This window comes from Sorex araneus, chromosome 2 (assembly GCF_027595985.1).
Source record: "Sorex araneus isolate mSorAra2 chromosome 2, mSorAra2.pri, whole genome shotgun sequence".
Lineage (NCBI taxonomy): Eukaryota > Metazoa > Chordata > Mammalia > Eulipotyphla > Soricidae > Sorex > Sorex araneus.
In genome coordinates, this window is record NC_073303.1 from 159,790,096 (window position 1) to 159,809,231 (window position 19,136).

The window sequence follows — 19,136 nt, forward strand, 5'->3', positions numbered from 1 at the left end:
TGAGCAAATCGATGAACAATGGGACGACAGTGCTACAGTGCTACTCTGGAGAGAAGGACTCACTGCTAAAGTTCTCAAGACTTATAATATTTCCTGGTACTTTACAGGGAGTCCCTTAGCCTACAAACTAAGGGCTCTGAAATCCAGCTATTACACAAGTTTTTTCCCCTTGTCAATCTTTCAACTCTTAGAGTAGAGGAAATGGCACCGGAGGAGCTCTGCTCTCGACAATTCTATGGTGTCTTCACAATCTTCCTTTCCCAGTTTCATGTAACCAAGGAATCATCCTTTTATCTTCCCCAAAAAAGAGTGCACAACTCAGGACAACTTTCAGCTTACTTTTCCCAAACAGAACGCAGGTGCTTCAGAGAAAGGAATTTCAGAGTCACACAGCTATTTCTTCCTGTAAAGTGGGGTGCTGTTGAATAACTAAAACAAATATCTACAGTGCATGAATCAAGGTTCATGCATTAATTTATTTCTCACTGCAGCAAGAAGATCAACAGGAGTCATCCCATGTTTACAGAGTTCAAATGATAGCCAGCCCAGGCAATTTGAGCATATCTATCTATAAGGCAATAAAATAAATGCATGTTGTAGACATCAAACCTTAGATGCTCTGGGAAGAGTCACTCAGGCCCCAAATAACATAACTGATGTGCAAAATCAATTTATCACCCAAAGTCTCTTCAAACCTAAAAATAAAACATTTAAGTACAAATACTTGAATGAAACTGGAAGTACAAACAGAACACCAAGAACTGTTCTCAGTCAGTTGTTCTCCATGTAAAAGGTCAAGAAGAAAACCATGAGCAAAACAATGCAAAAACAGGAAAAGTTCATCCAGAGAGACTTAGATGCTCATCAGAATCACATCTCTTCTTCTGATTCTGGCTCTCGGTCTGCATTTTTCAGGAGTCCCACTTCAGGGGGGCAGAATCTCTTAAGTCGGGTTTTAACCAACCTGAGGAGAATGAAAGGCATCTTACGTTACAGTGTTAAGTAAAACCCCAGAGCAATATGTATTTGTCACATAATAAATTCTAAATCTTATATGCAGATGAGATTTAATTTGGACACTGAAAGATGTGAAGCTTCTTGGGGCACATCATCAACATTTTCTCCACTTCACTGATGTGAGGGGAAAAAGGATGTAATGAGAACTAAGTAAAGCTTTGCCTGGGCATGATTATTTGTAAAGGCATTTTGTGGTAACCATAACAACAAATTACAGTTAACATCCAGAAATACAATAAGAATATGCAAATAAGGTTAATCACCCAAATTTTTTTTATCAGAATCATTCTTTTGTGAAAACTTTATCCTCTCTACATCCTTACCTTACTTTCTACTTTCTTCTTTCAGAGGTGATCTGACCTGTCCAGCTTAATATGCAACACCTTTACTTGTTTTCTGGATACCACTAGATTATAAGATTTATCAGAGCAGACACCTCCGATTATTTACTGCCCTAATCCAAATCAGTCTCAAACAATGCCTGGTACTTAATAGTGGCTCAACACACTGTAAGTCAAAGGCCTTATAGTACATTATTCTAGGAGTTCATCTCACTTATCCATAAAGGTCAATTCTTCAGTCACTTTCAACTCAGCGTTAAGTTCTCCACCATGCTCCATGTGAGCAGTATCATAGCATCAGTTCACTCACCAAGATCCAAGGAAATACAGTCATAATCATTTGCTTTGTTGGGGCCAGATACAGAGTACACAAGAAAGGATATTTACCTTGTATGAAACTGACCTGGGTTTGATCCCCAGTGCTACATATGGTGCCCCTGTCCCTGGGCCCCTCTAGGAGTGATCCCTGATTACAGAGCCAGGAACAATCCCTAAGCACTGCTCTGTGTGACCCCCGCAAAAAATATATATCATTTACTTTCAATATTAATTGACTTTGACATTGTTCCTGATAACCTCAACTTTTCAAAGCACTGTTTTCATGCTACAGTAATAGTCCTGAATAAGGTAAAGTCTAGGACAGTGATCCTGTCATTCTTTAAAGTCCATACATTTGTTGCAATAATGCAAAATCTCAATGCATGAAAATAAAATGAATTAATTCAGTAATTCACTAGTCTTTCCTAATGATGCTTATGGAAAATAAATTAAAAACTTGGTTACCTATTATAAATTAATTTAAGCACAGTCTAGTGACTCCCATTTGCTTTCCATTACTTCTCTTTGGTTTGGATATATTGCTTCTATAAGCCACCAAGCAGAAACATATTCAGACACCGTAAGTGTATCTGTATAGGTCTATATGTACCCTACAGGTTTAGGTCTGTATAGGTCTATATGTACCCTATCGCCTTAGGTCTTGGATCTGCAGAACTAGTCAGCGAGAACAGACTAAGACATGGAATAATAAAGAGAAAGTGAAAATAATGTCATTTCTGGAATAAAATAAGTCCTGAAAACTAAGATCGGGTGTATCTGGCATCTGTTTCTGTGTTTTCTTCTTTAATCAATATGGGAAAGAGAAAGCAGAGCCGAGACTCTTGTGCTGCCAGAGCACATGCAGAAGTCAAATTTCTAGAAGTCAAACTTCCATATGCTTAAAATTTGATCATCTATTTTGCTCTTCAAAAAGGTTCATGTGTGGGTCAGGAATGGTTCATAGGCAAAAAGTACTTCCTTGGAAATGTGAGACTTTGAGTCCATCCCTGGTACTGCCTGTGTATACTGAGTCCACTGCTGGCAGTACTGCAGGTTAAAACCCCAGCACCACAACAGGATGTGCAATCACATCCAGGTGTTTTCATGCACCACAACTAAAGATGTTGGCAAGGCCTGTAGCCAAGAATGTGCAACTGCTCATCACAACAGGAAGAAGAGGAAAAAATGGCTCCTATGAATAGCTGTTCAGAAAACCAACTTGAAAATAGGCAATATTTTTCTACGCATCGAAAAGGGATTCTGAAATAATTCTGCACAACACTAGAGTCCATATGGTCCCAAGAGATCTACTTTCAAGTGTAACATAAGAGCAAAATAAGCATCTAAAATATAATTTCAAACAAATAGAAAATATTAAAATAAATCCCTGCATTTTCTGTTTTAAAAACAAATAAATAGCTACTTACTCAATAACTTAACTGTGTGCCAATAGCTGAGAAAAAAATGAAAAGAGAAGCAAGGATATTGTTCAAAGAGCTGGTATGTTGGTATGTATGGCTGGCATGAGTAAAGCCCTGGCACTGAATGTTTTCCTGAACACGATAGGGTCTTAGTCCTGGTGGTCACCAAGCATTTCTGGGGAGGCGCCCTCCCAAAAAAATCATAAACAAATACTGATAAAAAAAGAAGGATCTTTTCCTCAAGGCAATACCACTTACTTATCAGATAAAACATGAGCTCACCCCAAAATCACAAAATAAATTACAATTATTAAAATGTGCTAGAGCCTAAAATGCTGTTAAAAGAAGATGTGAGGAAGGAGAAGAATAAGCACTTAAGTTTTTTCAGGTGAGCAGAATTTAATGTGCATATGCCAGGTAAAGGGAAATCGTGGGTTAGACGTTTCGAGGAAGACATGGAGGTGAGGAGGGGAATGAAGTTGAAAAAAGAAGGAATGCAGTTTTTGTTTTCTAGAGTACGCTGAGTAAGTAAGAGACTTATTGGGTGTCTGAAGGTTTTTGAAACAGGAAAAGACAGTAGTGTTCCTTCGCCTCTGGGAGGGGGCTGACACGAGGTTGAGAGGCTCCTTGAATGCTGGCCTGGATCCTGGAGGCTGCCCAGCCCCAAAGGAGATGAGACCCAGAGGTCAGCCTAGAACAACAGAGGAAGAAGCCAGGTTTCACTCAATGGCAGAGCCAACCTTCAAAATAAGCTCAGGCACATGCTTGGGAGGAACAGAATAGGATACAGAGAAATCACGCACTGAAAGGACTTCCAGAAGGAAACAAATGCAGATTACAGTGGATTTGGGATTGACCCAAAGCCTTAGCAGAGACATCTGGGATCTAGACAAGGAAATGGTTTCCCGCCCTCAGAGACCCATCCTAAAAGTACTTGAAGGTTGAAGTGAAAAGAGCACAGAACAGGAGAGGTGACCTAGGAGATAAGAGTACGAAACTAATTTTGGCAGACTAAGATGTCATCAGGTCTAGAGTTCTAAGAATTTATAGAAACTATAGATGTGTACTATCCAGCCTGGTAGTATTGACAGGACGGTACTCCGTGATGCCTACAGAGACTCTCTGAAATGAATTAAATGTAATGTGACACCAGGTACATGTCAATTTCAATACCACACATATTTCATGGGCACCGTAAGAACATGGCTGACACAGAACACTTAGATTAGATTAGAACTAAAATATTAAACTTGAGGTGATTGCCTAGAAATTAGGATCATACAGGACAACTGTGCTTTCCTATAAGTGACCTTTGAAAGGAACTCTGCTTACTTCCCTTCTGGTACTACTCATTCTTCCAGCTAGAGCTTAACTGTCAGTATTGTAAATGCTTCTTCTGAGCTCCAGCAGTGTTATGTTCTATTTACGTTTATTACTGTAAACTATCTGTATAGGTCTATAGGTTCCCTATCGTCTTTGGTCTTGGATCTGCAGAACTAGTCACCAAGAACAGACTAAGACATGGAATAATAAAGAGTGAAAATAATGTCATTTCTGTAATAAAATATGTGCTGAGAACTAAGATCAGGATATACTTTATTAAGAACTCAGCATTATCTGTCTATCCCCATAGGTCTATACACCTTAGGAATTTTGACATAGAAGTAGGAGGAGAACAAGAAAAAGAATAATTTTTACTGAATTCTATTATATGCCTAAGAAGTTTAATGTATGACCTTATTTAGGGATAATTATGATTTTAATTTTGAAAACAAATATGAGGCTGCATGTGGTTAATTTTCCCAATGCCAGATAGGTTAGTAGAGCTATAAATGTGTATTTTTATTAATCCATTCAATTCTTCCTCAAATACTTGTATAAGGTCTCTATAAAAACATATAAATGTTCAACTAAAATTCTTTTAGAATAATTAAATCGAACGCCCAATTAATCAGGTACTCAAAACCCTTAATGGGCTAGTTATATTGTATGTTAGTTTAAAAAATGACATAAATAGTCAATGAGTTAGTTCAATGGACTGAGTACATGCTTTTCATGCAAAGGCTCAGATTTGATCCATGAACCAAAAGGTCCCTAAGCACAGCAAGAATCAACTCCCAAGAACTGAGCCCAAACTATCTTCCACAGATTACTGGATATGGTCCCAAAGCAAAATAAAATAAAGTGATATTATAATTGATGTACAAATGGGTAAAAGGGCTGCTCACAGTGAGTGTGGGGAAAACCAATCAGAAAAAGAAATAGAAAAAACCTGGAAATACAGAAGAGTGTGTTGAAGGATGATATATGGGTCAAAGGTTTGCAGAGATGCTGTAGAGCTCTTCTAAATTTAAAATAGCATTTGTTTTTTATTTGGTGTTTCTGTGTTTGCCAATAAACCTCTGCTTCATTACCCTATCTTGTGAAATGCTAAGGCATGAAATCTCCCCCCCCTCTTTATTTTTAAGACCAATACTATCGAGTCTTATTGATAATATACTAATAAAAATTCCCACAAATAAAAATCACCAACTTACCAATTGACAAAGGCATAATTCACAGCAACAATGATAATCGATAATGCATAATGCCAACAAAAGCATATGGTGAGAAACATAATGTTGTCATGGTCTGTTTGATCCCATGAAGGACCTCCACTGAGAGGATAAAGGACAAAACCAATCTAAAATACAAAAGAAAAGTCACATATTAAAATAACCAGACACATTCCCAAAGATGGTACACTTCAAAATATTTAGTTCTGAGATTGATGGTAACTGAACAATGTTCATTATCTTAGATGCCACTGACAAAAGGTTTTGCTACTGTTTTATTACTATAATCAATATTTACCAGATCATGTATTTAAGTGCATCAAAAAGTCAATTTTCAAAATATAAATGACAATCACCTCTGGGCATAAGAGCGTTTTCAAATGTGTTGGGTTTCTAAGTTGTGCAGATTCACAAAAAGACTTAAAACAACTAAGTGTTCAGGGATAACATTACATTCAGTGATAAACAGTAAAATTTCCCTCTAATATTAGAAAGAAGACAAAAGTGTATTATTTCAAACTTGTTATACATTACACTAGAAATTCTTCTCAGAGCAATTAGCTAAAAAAAAAAATGAAGGGCATATAGACTGCAAAGAAAGAAGTTCAACCTCCTATTGCTCTAGATGTTATAATCAAAAATAGAAACTCCAAGTTTTAAAATAAAAACTACGGGGTCAGAGTAATAGTACACTGAGTAGGGCATTTGTTTGCCTTACATGTGGCCAACTTGGGTTTGATCTTGACAGCCCATATGATCCCTCAAGCACCACCAGGAGGGACCCTGAGCACTGCTGAATGTGGCCCCACCAAAACAAAACAAAACAAATCAAAAGAGAAATCCAAAACAAATTAAAAAGAAACTATTATAGTTAGACTGGGGAGATAGTTCAGAGGCTGGTCTACATGCTCTGCATATAGGAGGCCCACAGGTTCCCACACCTGGCACTGTACAGTACCCCGAACACTTCTAAGAGCAATCTGGAGCATCACTTTGAGAGTGACCCCAAGAACAGTGCTGGGAAAAGTCCCTGAGCATCACCGTATATGACTCAGAACACAGAGCTAAAATTACACAGAACAAAACTATTAGCTAAAAAATAAATCAAACATGCTTGCAGAATATAAGAATCAGTTGTATTTTCCTTTCTATATACATGCACTGAGAAATTCTAACATGAATTCTATATACATGCACTGTAACAGTTTGTGTCCATGATTAATATTATTAAGATGGCAATACCACCCAAAGATTCAATGAAATAAACCTTCATTCTATACTAACTTCCTCCTTGGGGAGTTTCTTTTCCTTTCCCTTCTACTTTCCAATAAACCTTTCTATTAAAAAATTTTTTTCACTTAAATCACCACCCAAATCCCCATAATCTCATTTTTCAGAAATTATGAATTGGTCTAAAATTTATATGAAATTTCAATGGACTCAAAATAGTACACAGAACCCTAACATGCACAATGATGAAAAAGGAAAATAAAGTTAAAGTACTAAATTTTCTGGTTTTCTAAACTAACTTAAAGTTCAAAATTACAGTAACCATCTGTGTAATATAAAGTAACAAAATGGGAGACTAACGCCCAAGTATAGTAGAGATAAGTACCAGGAGGTTTGCGCCATGGCTTGGAAGCCAGCCTCACATGGCAGATGCAGATAGAGAAGGGACCACCAAGTAAAGGGTGCTTGGAGAACCTGCTCGGGATGGGAAATGCAGACTGAAAGTAGACTATAGACCAAACACAATGGCCACTTAATACCTCTATTGCAAACCACAACACCCAAAAGGAGAGAGGGAACGAAAGGGAATGCCTTGCCACAGAGATGCGGAGGGGGGAGTGGAGAGGGGAGGGGGGAAATGGGATGGGGGTGGTGGGAGGGATACTGGGATCGGTGGTGGTGGAGAATGGGCACAGGTGGAGGGATGGGTACTCGACCATTGTGTGACTGGAACACAAGCATGAAAGTTTATAACTGTAACTTTACCTCATGGTGATTGACTAATAAAAAATTTTTAAAAAAACTACAGTAACAAAATCATCCCTATTATGTTATAAGCATATCAATCAATGAAACAGAATTAAGTCTAAAAATATACCTGTGGAAAAACTGATTACAAGAGTATTAAGATCATTTTATGGGAAAAATTGTAGTACTGTAGCACTGTCGTTCCGTTGTTCATTGATTTGTTCAAGCGGGTACCAGTAACATCTCCATTGTGAGACGTGTTACTGTCTTTGGTATATCGAATACACCACGGGTTGCTTGCCAGGCTCTGCCGTGCGGGTGGGATACTCTTGGTAGCTTGCCGGGCTCTTCGAGAAGGATGGAGGAATTGTACCCGGGTCGGCTGCATGCAAGGCAAATGCCCTACCCGCTAAAAATTGTATCTTCAACAAATGATATTGAGACAACTAGATACTCTGCATGTAAAATTATAAATTTCATTTCATATGTACAAGAATTAACCTAAAATGAATTAAAGACCTAACAATGAGGACTGAGACAATAGAATTCTTAGACAAAAACTCAGGGGGCAAGTTTTGTGACCTGGGATTTGGTGATAACTTATTAGCTATGATACCAAGAACACTAACTTACCACAGAAATTTTTACAAATAGTACTTCATTAAAATTAACAAAATGTGCATCAAAAGGTATTATCAAGAAAATTTAAAAGGCAAACCACAGCATGGTTAAGAATACTGGGCTGGAGTGATAGCACAGCGGGGTAAGGCGTTTGCCTCGCACTCGGCTGACTAAGGTTCAATTTCCAGCATCCCATATGATTCCCTGAGCACCACCAGGGGTAATTCCTGAGTGCATGAGCCAGGAGTAATCCCTGTGCATCACCGGGTGTGATCCAAAAAGCAAAATAAATAAATAAATAAATAAATAAATTCAAAACTCATGTATCTTACAAGGAATACTTAGACTATACAGAGTAATACTGAAACTCAACAACAAAACACAGAAAACGTTTTAAAGGGCAAGACTTGAAGATGCATTTCCCCCAAGAAAATATACAGATGGTCGATAAACTTATGAAAAAATGATCAACACATGATTAGCTATTAGAGAATACAAATCAATTCGATAACTTCACATCTTTGAGGCTGATAATAATGGTAATATTTAAATAATAATTATTAAATATGTGAGGAAATTAGAATCCTAACACATTGCTGGTAGACATAGAAGTTGGTATGACCACTATGAAAAATAATATGGTAATCTCTCAGAATCATAGAATTGTCACATAACCTGGAAAATCCATTCTTATTTACCAAAAAAAACTTAAAACACTATTCAAACAAATACATTGTACACAAATATGAACTGCAGCAATTCAAAACAGCCAAAAGTGAAAACAACTGAAATGTCCATCAACTGATGATGAATAAGCAAAGTGTGGCATATCTAGACAATAAAATATATTCCAACCACAGAACTCATGAAAAACAAATACATTCTGCATGATGCTAAATATCATGCTAGCAGAAGGGAGGCCAGACACAAAATGTTATATATTGTATGACTATTTACTTGAAATATTCAGAATAGTAGAGTCATAGAAACCAATAGTAGACTAATGGTTACAAGGGGCTCAAAGTACAGGGAAAGGGGATTGACTATATAATGGGTCCAAGATTTCCTTTTGAAGTGATGAAAAATAATTTTTAGAATTAAGGGGAGGAACTAATATGAGGTGCACAGTTGACAAGTTATAGATGAATAATTAAATGTCATCTTATTGTATACTCCAGAATGATTAATTCTATGCTATATAAATTTTATCCCCAAAATAAAAAATATAATGATGATGAAAATAAGTCCCTAGAATTAAATGAATGCGAACTGCAATAATTAGATGGATAACTGCACAAAGTCTACTACCTATTGGCTAATTATATGTTATAGCATTATAGGAGTTTTCCTTACAATGGCTTTTCAGTGATGCATTATTACATTATTCTAATGAGTAGTATCTTCATGATCCAGATGAGAAAATATTGTGGGATTTAAAAAAAATTGTGGTAATTTTGTCACCACATGACTAATAAATGAAATCTTACAGGGAAGCAGGGACAGGGAAGGAAAGAAGGAGAATCTATTATGTGACAAAGTGAAGTCCGACTTCCCTTCTGTTGGATTTGAAATAATCTGAATAATTCAGAAAAAACTAAGATCTAAGCTTTTATTATGTGTTCCCCTTTTAAGGAATTACCTTTATTAAGGTAGACTAGAGACTGAACACAATGGCCACTCAATATCCATATTGCAAACCACAGCACCCAAAAGAAGAGAGAGAACATAAGGGAACCCTGCCACAGAGGGGGGGTAAGGTGGGGGGATGGGATTGGGGGGTGGGAGGGATACTCGGTTCATTGGTGGTGGACAATGGACAATGGTGGGAGGGATGGGTTCTCAAACATTGTATAAGGGAAACACAAGCACGAAAATGTGTAAATCTGTAACTGTACCCTCATGGTGACTCACTAATTAAAAAAATAAATTAATTAAAAATAAAAAGAATTGGGCTGGAGCAATAACACAGTGGGTAGGGCATTTGCCTTGCACATGGCCAACCCAAGTTTGATTCCCAGCATCCCATATGGTCTCCTGACCACCTCCAGGAGTGATTCCTGAGTGCAAAGCCAGGAGTAACCCCTGAGCATTGGTGTGACCCAAAAAGCAGAAAAAATGAAAAAAACAAAAAAGCAAAAAAACAAAAAAATAAAATAAAAAGAATTACCTTTATTTGAGAAGAGAATTTCTATCTGTGCTACATGGGGGATATATACTTTAACCCCAGATACATATCATGCACATGAACTTCACAATATTCTTCTGTTCCAACAATAATCCCAAGAAGAGGATATTATTCCCATCAGATGATAAAACTGGAATTCGGAGACTTTGGTAACTACCTTGATAAAGTGAAACAGTTTAATAACAAAAGAAAAGTTTCAAACCAGGATTGTATGACTCCAAAATATCTGTATGCTCCTTTTTCTATCGGATATTTCTGCCCATCAATTATTTACCCCTTTCTCCATAGAGAAATTTGAAAGCAGTGGCGTGACACAAGATCTGTTTGAATCATCCTGATGCTGATGGAATAGTTCCTACTGAGACAGAAATGAGTCCCACACAGGCTTGGAACTAGACTGTTCTTAAAACACGGATTAAAGACGTTTGTCCTTGAGCCATATCTAATTCACAGACATACTTTATCTAGCATGGCTGGAGATTATTTTTTTCATGTTTTCTTTTAACTTTCTATTGAATCACTGTGAGATATATAGTTACAAGTTTATTCATGATTGGGCTTCAGTTATACAATGTTATAATACCCATCCCTTCACTGGTACGTGTTTTCTGTCCCCCTTTTTGGCCCCCCACCAGTTCTCTCTCTCTCTCTCTCTCTCTCTCTCTCTCTCTCTCTCTCTCACACACACACACACACATTTTCCTTTTAGGCACTGTGATATGCAAATCTGTCACTGAGAGGGTATCATGCATATCACTTTATCTCCTTTCAGCACTCAATTTGGGTCCAGAGTGACCATTTCTAACTATCATTGTCATTGTGGTCCCTTCCCTGTTCTAACTACACTCTCTCCTCCCCCTTGGTGGCATGTTGCCTACCACAGAACAGTTTTTCTGGCCTTGTTTCCACTGTCTTTGGCTATTATTCACATTTTTAAAAATATTTGGAAATGAGTGCAATCATTTTGTGTCTGTCCCTCTCCCTCTGACTTATTTCACTCAGCATGATAGCATGTCTGTAGCACTGTAGCGCTGTCATCCTATTGTTCATCGATTTGCTCGAGTGGGCACCAGTAACGTCTCCATTGTAAGACTTGTTGTTACTGTTTTTGGTATATCGAATACGCCATGGGTAATTTGCCAGGCTCTGCCATGCAGGCAGGATACTCTTGGTAACTTGCCGGGTTCTCCGAAAGGGACGGAAGAATCGAACCCAGGTCAGCCACGTGCAAGGCAAACGCCCTACCCACTGTGCTACCACTCCAACCCATAGCATGTCTACTTTTAAAAATAATTTTATTCAATTCCCCATTCAAAAACTTAGGGGGCATCACATAAAAGTTTACAGTATCAGCTTATTTGCAAACATAGAAATATCTGGTTTAATCGTAAACCTGTGTTCCTATGTGACAAATATGAACAGGGAACATACACTCCCCATAAGTTCATCATTCAGGTCACCCACTGGTTTTCAATGTTTGTATTGTCACTATGCATTCATTTATCAACCAATGTCATATCATATATTTTTCCACAGTGTCATATTAGTTGAAACTAGCAAGGCACTTTATAAATCTTCTTGATCTTTTCTACATCTGAGGAGACAGACTACATTGTTATCTATATTTTGGATATAAGAACTTTAGGTAATGTATGACCCTACTCTTACATCCCCAACTAATTGCAAACACTTTTGCATCATTGTTTCAGCACCTCACCCTCTAAGAGGTGAGCTTTCCACATCAGGTTACATTCTAAAGGGATGAGGCATGAATACCAGTGGCCCGAGGCACCAGTCATCAAATTAAAGATCTGAATCTACTGTAGACAGAAACTGTTGGAGAATGCCATGCAACTAGTTTTCCAACTACTTGGACATATCAATATTTTTGCAGTACCATGTTTATACAAAGTTAGGAGCACACAAAGTAAACACAGAGTTCATGTCCCTGAAGCCCATGGAAGAAAGAAGCATAGTGTAGTTTTTCATATATACTTAATGTTTGGAAATCACAAAAAGGGAATTTAAGTCATGTCGCCAATATTCAACTCTGGGTGCCATGATTTTTGAGGACCATGAGAATCTGCTACTGATGCTCTACTCTCACAAAACTCTTTAGAAGGTGACGGGATGCTAAAAATGATCAGCAATAGATAAGATCATACAGGGTTTAAGGAATATGAGTTACTTGCTACCAATTTCAGTTCAATCTCAGCATCCTGGTCCCCAGAGCATCACTGGGTGCTGCCCTGGCGGCCTCCAAGATCCACAAGCGTGGCTTGGGTAATCATTGGCACTTCGGGAGGTCTCCTTGAAAACAGAATTATTGGCAACAGGAAAGAAAATAGCTTTCTCAAAGCCCCAGGAAAGAACCAATCTGCCCCCATCAGAAACTGGGGCGAAGAAATGAACAGAAACTTTCCCAAGGAAGAGATATGAATGGCCAAAAGCACATGAAAAAGTGCTCTACATCGCTAATCATCAGGGAGATGCAGATCAAAACAACCATGAGATACCACCTCACACCACAGAGACTGGCACACATCCAAAAGAACAAAAGCAACCGCTGTTGGAGAGAATGTGAGGAGAAAGGGACCCTTCTACATGCTGGTGGGAATGCCGACTGGTTCAACCCTTTTGGAAAACAATATGGACGCTTCTCAATTAATTAGAAATTGAGCTCCCATTTGACCTAGCAATACCACTGCTGGGAATATATCCCAGAGAAGCAAAAAAGTATAGTCGAAAAGACATCTACACTTACATGTTCATCACAGCACTATTTACAATAGCCAGAATCTGAAAAAAAACTGAGTGCCCTAGAACAGATGACTGGTTGAAGAAACTTTGGTACATCTATACAATGGAATACTATGCAGCTGTTAGAAAAAATGAAGTCATAAACTTTGCATGTAAGTGGATCAACATGAAAGTATCATGTTAAGTGAAATAAGTCAGAAAGAGAGAGACAGACCGAGAAAGATTGCAGTCATCTGTGGAATAACAGAGTAGGAGACTAGCACCCAAGAATAGTAGAAATAAGTACCAGGAGGTTGGCTCCATGGCTTGGAAGCAGGCTCACATTCTGGGGAAAAGACAGCTCAGATAGAGAGGGGAACACCAAGTAAAATATGGTTGGAGACCGTGTGCGGGAAGGGAGATGCATGCTGAAAGTAGACTAGAGACTGAACACAATGGCCACTCAATACCCCTACACCCACAACACCCAATTGGAGAGAGAGAACAAAAGGGAATACCCTGCCACAGAGGCAGAATGGGGTGGGGGGGAGATGGAATGGGGGTGGGTGGGAGGGATACTGGGTTCATTGGTGGTGGAGAATGGGCACTGGTGGAGGGATGGGTTCTCGAACATTGTATGAGGGAAACACAAGCACAAAAATGTGTAAATCTGTAACTGTACCCTCACGGTGACTCACTAATCAAAAAATAAATTTAAAAAAATTTCTTCTAATAAAAAAAAGATAAAAGGGAATAAATTGCAATTAGATGCTTTAAAAAAAAAAGAATCAATCTGCTCACACCTTGAGTTTTTTTTTTTTTGGCCAACAGAAGAGTAAAGGAATACATTTCCATTGGTTAAAGTTATTTGGTGTGTGGGAATTTCTCGTTGCAGCTCTTGAACATTAACATATTCAGATAAAAATACTCAAAGGAATATCTCTTGTCCCAAACCTCAAGGCAGGACACCTTGATAACTCCTATCTACTTTCCAATGACACCTCAACCTCACCTGTAAGTTCCTCAACCCTCTAAGCCTCTTTCTATGAAATACACAGCATTGGCTCAGGAAAACATGTACTTTTTCAATTTAAATTAATTCTCCCAATAATCAAACGATATATTCTTTCTAAATACAGAAGAAAATCTACAAACACAGGTTGTCTAGTTTATGGTCTGGTAATTACCATGTTAAAAACTAGAATTTTTCAGCTCCAGTTCTGTCTGATCTACTTTTCATAGCATGCCTTAGTCATACATGGATTTTGGAGCATACTAAATAAAATGTCCAGAAATAAGTCAGACAGATAGAAACATACAGAGTATGATCACACTCATTTTTGGGATTTTTAAAAAAAAAAACATAGCACGAGAATAATCACGATCACGATCATGAAATCCTGTTAATTACTGATTTCTTGGGCGGGCTCAGTAACCTCTCATTCCGTCCTTTCCCTGAGATCTTAGAAGTCTATCTCGACTCGGCCCTCCCAACGATGTTGCACTGGGGGCTCTTTCAGGGTCAGGGGAATGAGATCCAGCTTATTACTGGATTTAGCATATGAATACACCATGGAAAGCTTGCAAGGCTGTCCCATGTGGGCAGGAAACTCTCAGAAGATTGCCAGTTTCTCCCAGAGGGAGAAGTAGGCTACAAGATATCACTTCTGGGAGCTGGCTTTTAAGTCTCTCTCTGGATGTTGGCCGTTGATGGGATTACACACACCTGGGTTCCTCTGCCGGTACCTTCATGTGTGAGGCCTGTCCGAACGTGTGGAGAGGGGCCTCGAGCATGGCTGTAGCTAGGTTCCGGTGGTCTTTGGCTGCCGGGAGTTCTGCTCGGGGTGGGGAGGAAAGCTGGAGCCCATCCCCTCCGAGGGGACCCCGGGGAAGACAACCAGGCGTGCGGGCAAGAGACTCTCTGCATCACTCTCTTCTGAGAGCTTGCTTTTTATGAGAATAATACCCAAAGACATTAGAAACAATGGCCAGGAGGACAGGCCTGTGGTACGGAACTTGCTATAAGGTGTGGGAGATGCAGTTAGGACAGAGAAGGGGCGGCTATGACAATGATACTTGGAAATGATCACACTGAACAAGAACCGAGGTGGAAAGGAGTTTAAAAAAAAGTGATAAGAAGGTTATAAAGTAATATACATTATAACCTTCCAGTAGCAGTGTTACAAACCACAGTGCCTAAAAGGAAACGAAAGAGAGTGAGAGCAAGAAGAAAAGTGCCTTCTATGGAGGCAGACTGGCAGGGCCAGGGGACTGAGGGGGTGGAAACTGGGGACATTGGTGTAGGGAAATGTACACTGGTGAAAGGATTGATGTTAGAATATTATATGACTGAAACCCAATCATGAACAATTTTGTAACTGTGTATCTCATGGTGATTCCATTTTAAAAATGGAAAAGGAAAAGAAAAGAAATCTCTGCAGTATCCTAATCATCATCAATTCTACCCATCAAAGTGTTCACCACTTGTGCGGGGGCTATGGCTGGCCTGGTAAAGCCAATGCCTCACAAGTGCACCCCCTGTGTTTGATGACTAGAACTACACGACCCCCAAACACTGCCAGAAGTGCCCCCCTCCCCCCACCCCCAATAGCATTAACCATTTTACTTCAAGAGAAACTTTAAATTTCTCTCGCACCACTCTCACGGAAACCTTCGAAATCTGATATTTAAAGCTAACGATTTTACCAAAGACCCTTATAAAATCTATAAACAGAGTTAACTCACGATTATATAGAAAACCACATATCGATCTGTCATTTCAGGATGCACTACCAGCAAACACATTAGGAAAGCTGCAAACTAAAAGCTCTTGTGACTCATTAAATCCTTCTTTAGATATAAAAACCAGCCACCAGCCCCTGCACTTTGCTACCTTAATTTGCTTCTTAAGGCAAAATTCCGGGAAGAGATCTGAAAAAATATATTTTCTTGCTTACCTGATTATTTTAAGCTTTATTCATATCACATTTAAAAAAAAGAAATTCATTAAGCAACCATGGTTTACCAAGTTGTTCCTAATACAGTTGTTATGGGCTTCGATTGTTCAAACATCCAAGTGTTCTGTGACCTTCCCACCATCACTGTTTCCATTTTCCCAACCACTCCCCAAGCCTGCCCCCGTAGCAGGTACACGATAAATTTGTTTGATATTGCTTGTTGCAACTAAATGGTTAAAAGGATTTTCAAAAATACTTTAGAAGAGAAAATTTGTGAACATTTTTATATCTCACTAAGGGTTAAGCCCTTGTTCTGAAGATTTACTAAGTTGTTTGCTGCTACTTTAGCCTTTTGTGCTACTGCTTGTTTGTGGAGTTTAGTTGGCCTCTTTGTTACTTTCCCATCCAGGTGGTGTGTTCCTCCTGGGATGTCACTGTGAACTCCTGCAGCCACACCCACCTCCCTCAGTCACCGACCGGTTGACTCACCCACCAGCCCTGTTCTTGAGACTCAGGAACTAAACCTCCAAGGAGATGGAAGCCAAGCCACTAAAATCCATGGATACATTGTTCTTTGGGCTGGAAACTCAAGAGGCATCTTCCAGAGGGTGGTGGGCCAAGTCCCCACCCAGCCAAAGCCTCAGCAGCCAAACCCACACCTTACTGTTGCCCCACACCTATGCAAACATTTTTCAAAGATTCAAATTCTTACTTTGGCACCATGATTTAGACCAATGTTCCTATTAATGTTCCAGGAATATGACGCTGCATACCACACCTACCATCAGAGTGAAAGCACCCGCCAACCTGTCCTAGTTCCCCTCTTAGTATCACATTGAAACGGTAAATAATAATCTCATGGGCAATAAAAGAGGTGCTCATTTCCTATAAATTAGTGTTTCAGCTTCTAGTGATTTCTATCTTATTCCCTAATTAATATTTACATTATAAGCCTAAGGGAATATTTGGTTCACTATATCAAACCACAGAACACTGCTGCTTAACTAAGGGTGGGTTGCTTTTGTTGTTGGTTGGTTGGTTGGGTTTCTTTTTTTGCCATTTTAGAATGAACTTTTGTCTTTCTGAAAAGCAAGTCACTGAACAGAGAAGGAATCACTGTGACAATTACAGTTGAAAAGGATCACTCTGGAATAGAACTGCGTGCTAAGGGAGGTAAGGGAATATACAATGATAACTTTTCAGTAACAGTATTGTAAACCAGGGTTGGAGGGAAGGGGAGGAAGGGAGGAAGGAAGGAAGGAAAGAAAGAAGGAAGGAAGGAAGGAAGGAAGGAAGGAAGGAAGGAAGGAAGGAAGGAAGGAAGGAAGGAAGGAAGGAAGGAAGGAAGGAAGGAAGGAAGGAAGAAAGGAAGGAAGGAAGGAAGGGAGGAAGGAAGGGAGGGAAGAAGGGAGGGAGGGAGGGAGGGAGGGAGGGAGGGAGGGAGGGAGGGAGGGAGGGAGGGAGGGAGGGAGGGAGGAAGGAAGGAGAGAGAACTATTTGCCAATGAGTCAGGTAGGGAGGGTGGTGGGAGGGAAACTGGGGACATTGGTGGTGTGAAATGTATACTGGTGAAGAGATTGGTATTGGAACATTGTATTACTGAAACCCAATCATGAACAACTTTGTACCTGTGTATCTTACAGTGATTCAATAAAAAAAAAAAATAAAAGAAAAACAGGTCCCTGGAGAAATCCATGAGACAAGCAGTGTAACTGGGAGATGCATCACTAGCATCTACGAGAAGGGAAAATAGCTGAAGCATCTTCTTTTCTCAAGACCCTGATTGTTCCCACCTCGGCTCTGACAGTGATGGGAGGAACTGGGGAATGACACAGTATAAAAGAGAACATTAGAAATAGCCTCCCACACAGAGATAAAGCATGAATCATGGAATGAATGGGCCTAATAAATTTTTCTTCCTTTTTCAAATTGTGACATAGTTAGGCTTTTGGGAAAACACACTGTACTGTTTCAGGAAAGGAACCATCTTCAGAGCTTGAACGGGGAGTTTCCTCTAGATTTTTGCCTTAATCCCCAATAATTTATGAGTTATAAACAGGTAGCCAGTCTGAAAGTTTGCCTCTTTCAGAAGCATATTTTTATTGTTCCAAGTCTATATGTAGACTTTTTATAATCTGTATCTTTTTTGTGCATTAACTATATATGAAGAAGTAGTGAGAGAAAAAACCTGATAAAAAGCCAACACAATGAATATTACTAGCTTGAGACAGAATTTTTTCTATAAGAATCCAAACTCTATGTAAAATAATAAAATATAGATGCATAATAAATCCCAAGTATTTAGACATTTTTGTTTTAGAGGACTCTGAGGAAGGGAAGAAGTACTTTAAGCAAAACTTCATTTCCAGCTAGTGCATGTTTGCATAGGGGAGGGAAGGGAAGAAGGGTCGAAGGGAAGAGAAGGGACAGAAAAGCTTTTGGGAAAACAGTAAATATGATTTCTCTCTCCAAAGGAACAAATTGAGCCAACTGATTCTCAGTTGTGGCATAATTAAATACATAAATGAATTAATGTATTTAATCCAGCATGGTCCTTATCATTCCTTTCTTCAACTTCTTTTGGGTATTATCATTTATTCTTTCTAAATTTTTTTATGATCCCTTCTATAATTTTCATGAGCTTAAAATATAAACTTTCAGGGCCTAAACTGAACACTTGTAAGTCGATATGATTCACTCCACCCACCCTCAAAGTGATCCTCTGAACATTCCTCATATGCAGACCCGTTTCCTCCTGGGACCCAACACAGTTGTCACAGAGTCTAGGAGTTAGTTTTGTTGGATTTTGCCAATTTCAAACTCCTTTTTGAATGTTCAGCTCTCAATAAAACTCACTCTTATATGCAGAATCCCATTTTCAATGACATAGAATACCACTGACATGGAGCTATGTTCCAGAAGAAGTATCAATGTTTCAGAAAAAAAAAAAAACATTCTCAATTATATGGCAATTAAACCAGAAATAGACCATTGGACGGAGCCCA

General features: G+C 38.9%; 1 protein-coding gene across 1 annotated transcript in view; it reads right to left on the reverse strand.

Annotated features, from left to right (window-relative positions):
- Nucleotides 1-870: 870 nt before the first annotated feature.
- TMEM45A (transmembrane protein 45A) overlaps nt 871-19,136 on the reverse strand; it is a 111,834-nt gene continuing 93,568 nt past the window's right edge. The window contains exons 5-6 of the mRNA XM_004606747.2: nt 5,635-5,780; nt 871-964 (exon numbers count right to left, since the gene is read on the reverse strand). Coding sequence (XP_004606804.1) covers nt 871-964; nt 5,635-5,780 — 240 coding nt within the window. The remainder of the gene's footprint in view (nt 965-5,634; nt 5,781-19,136) is intronic.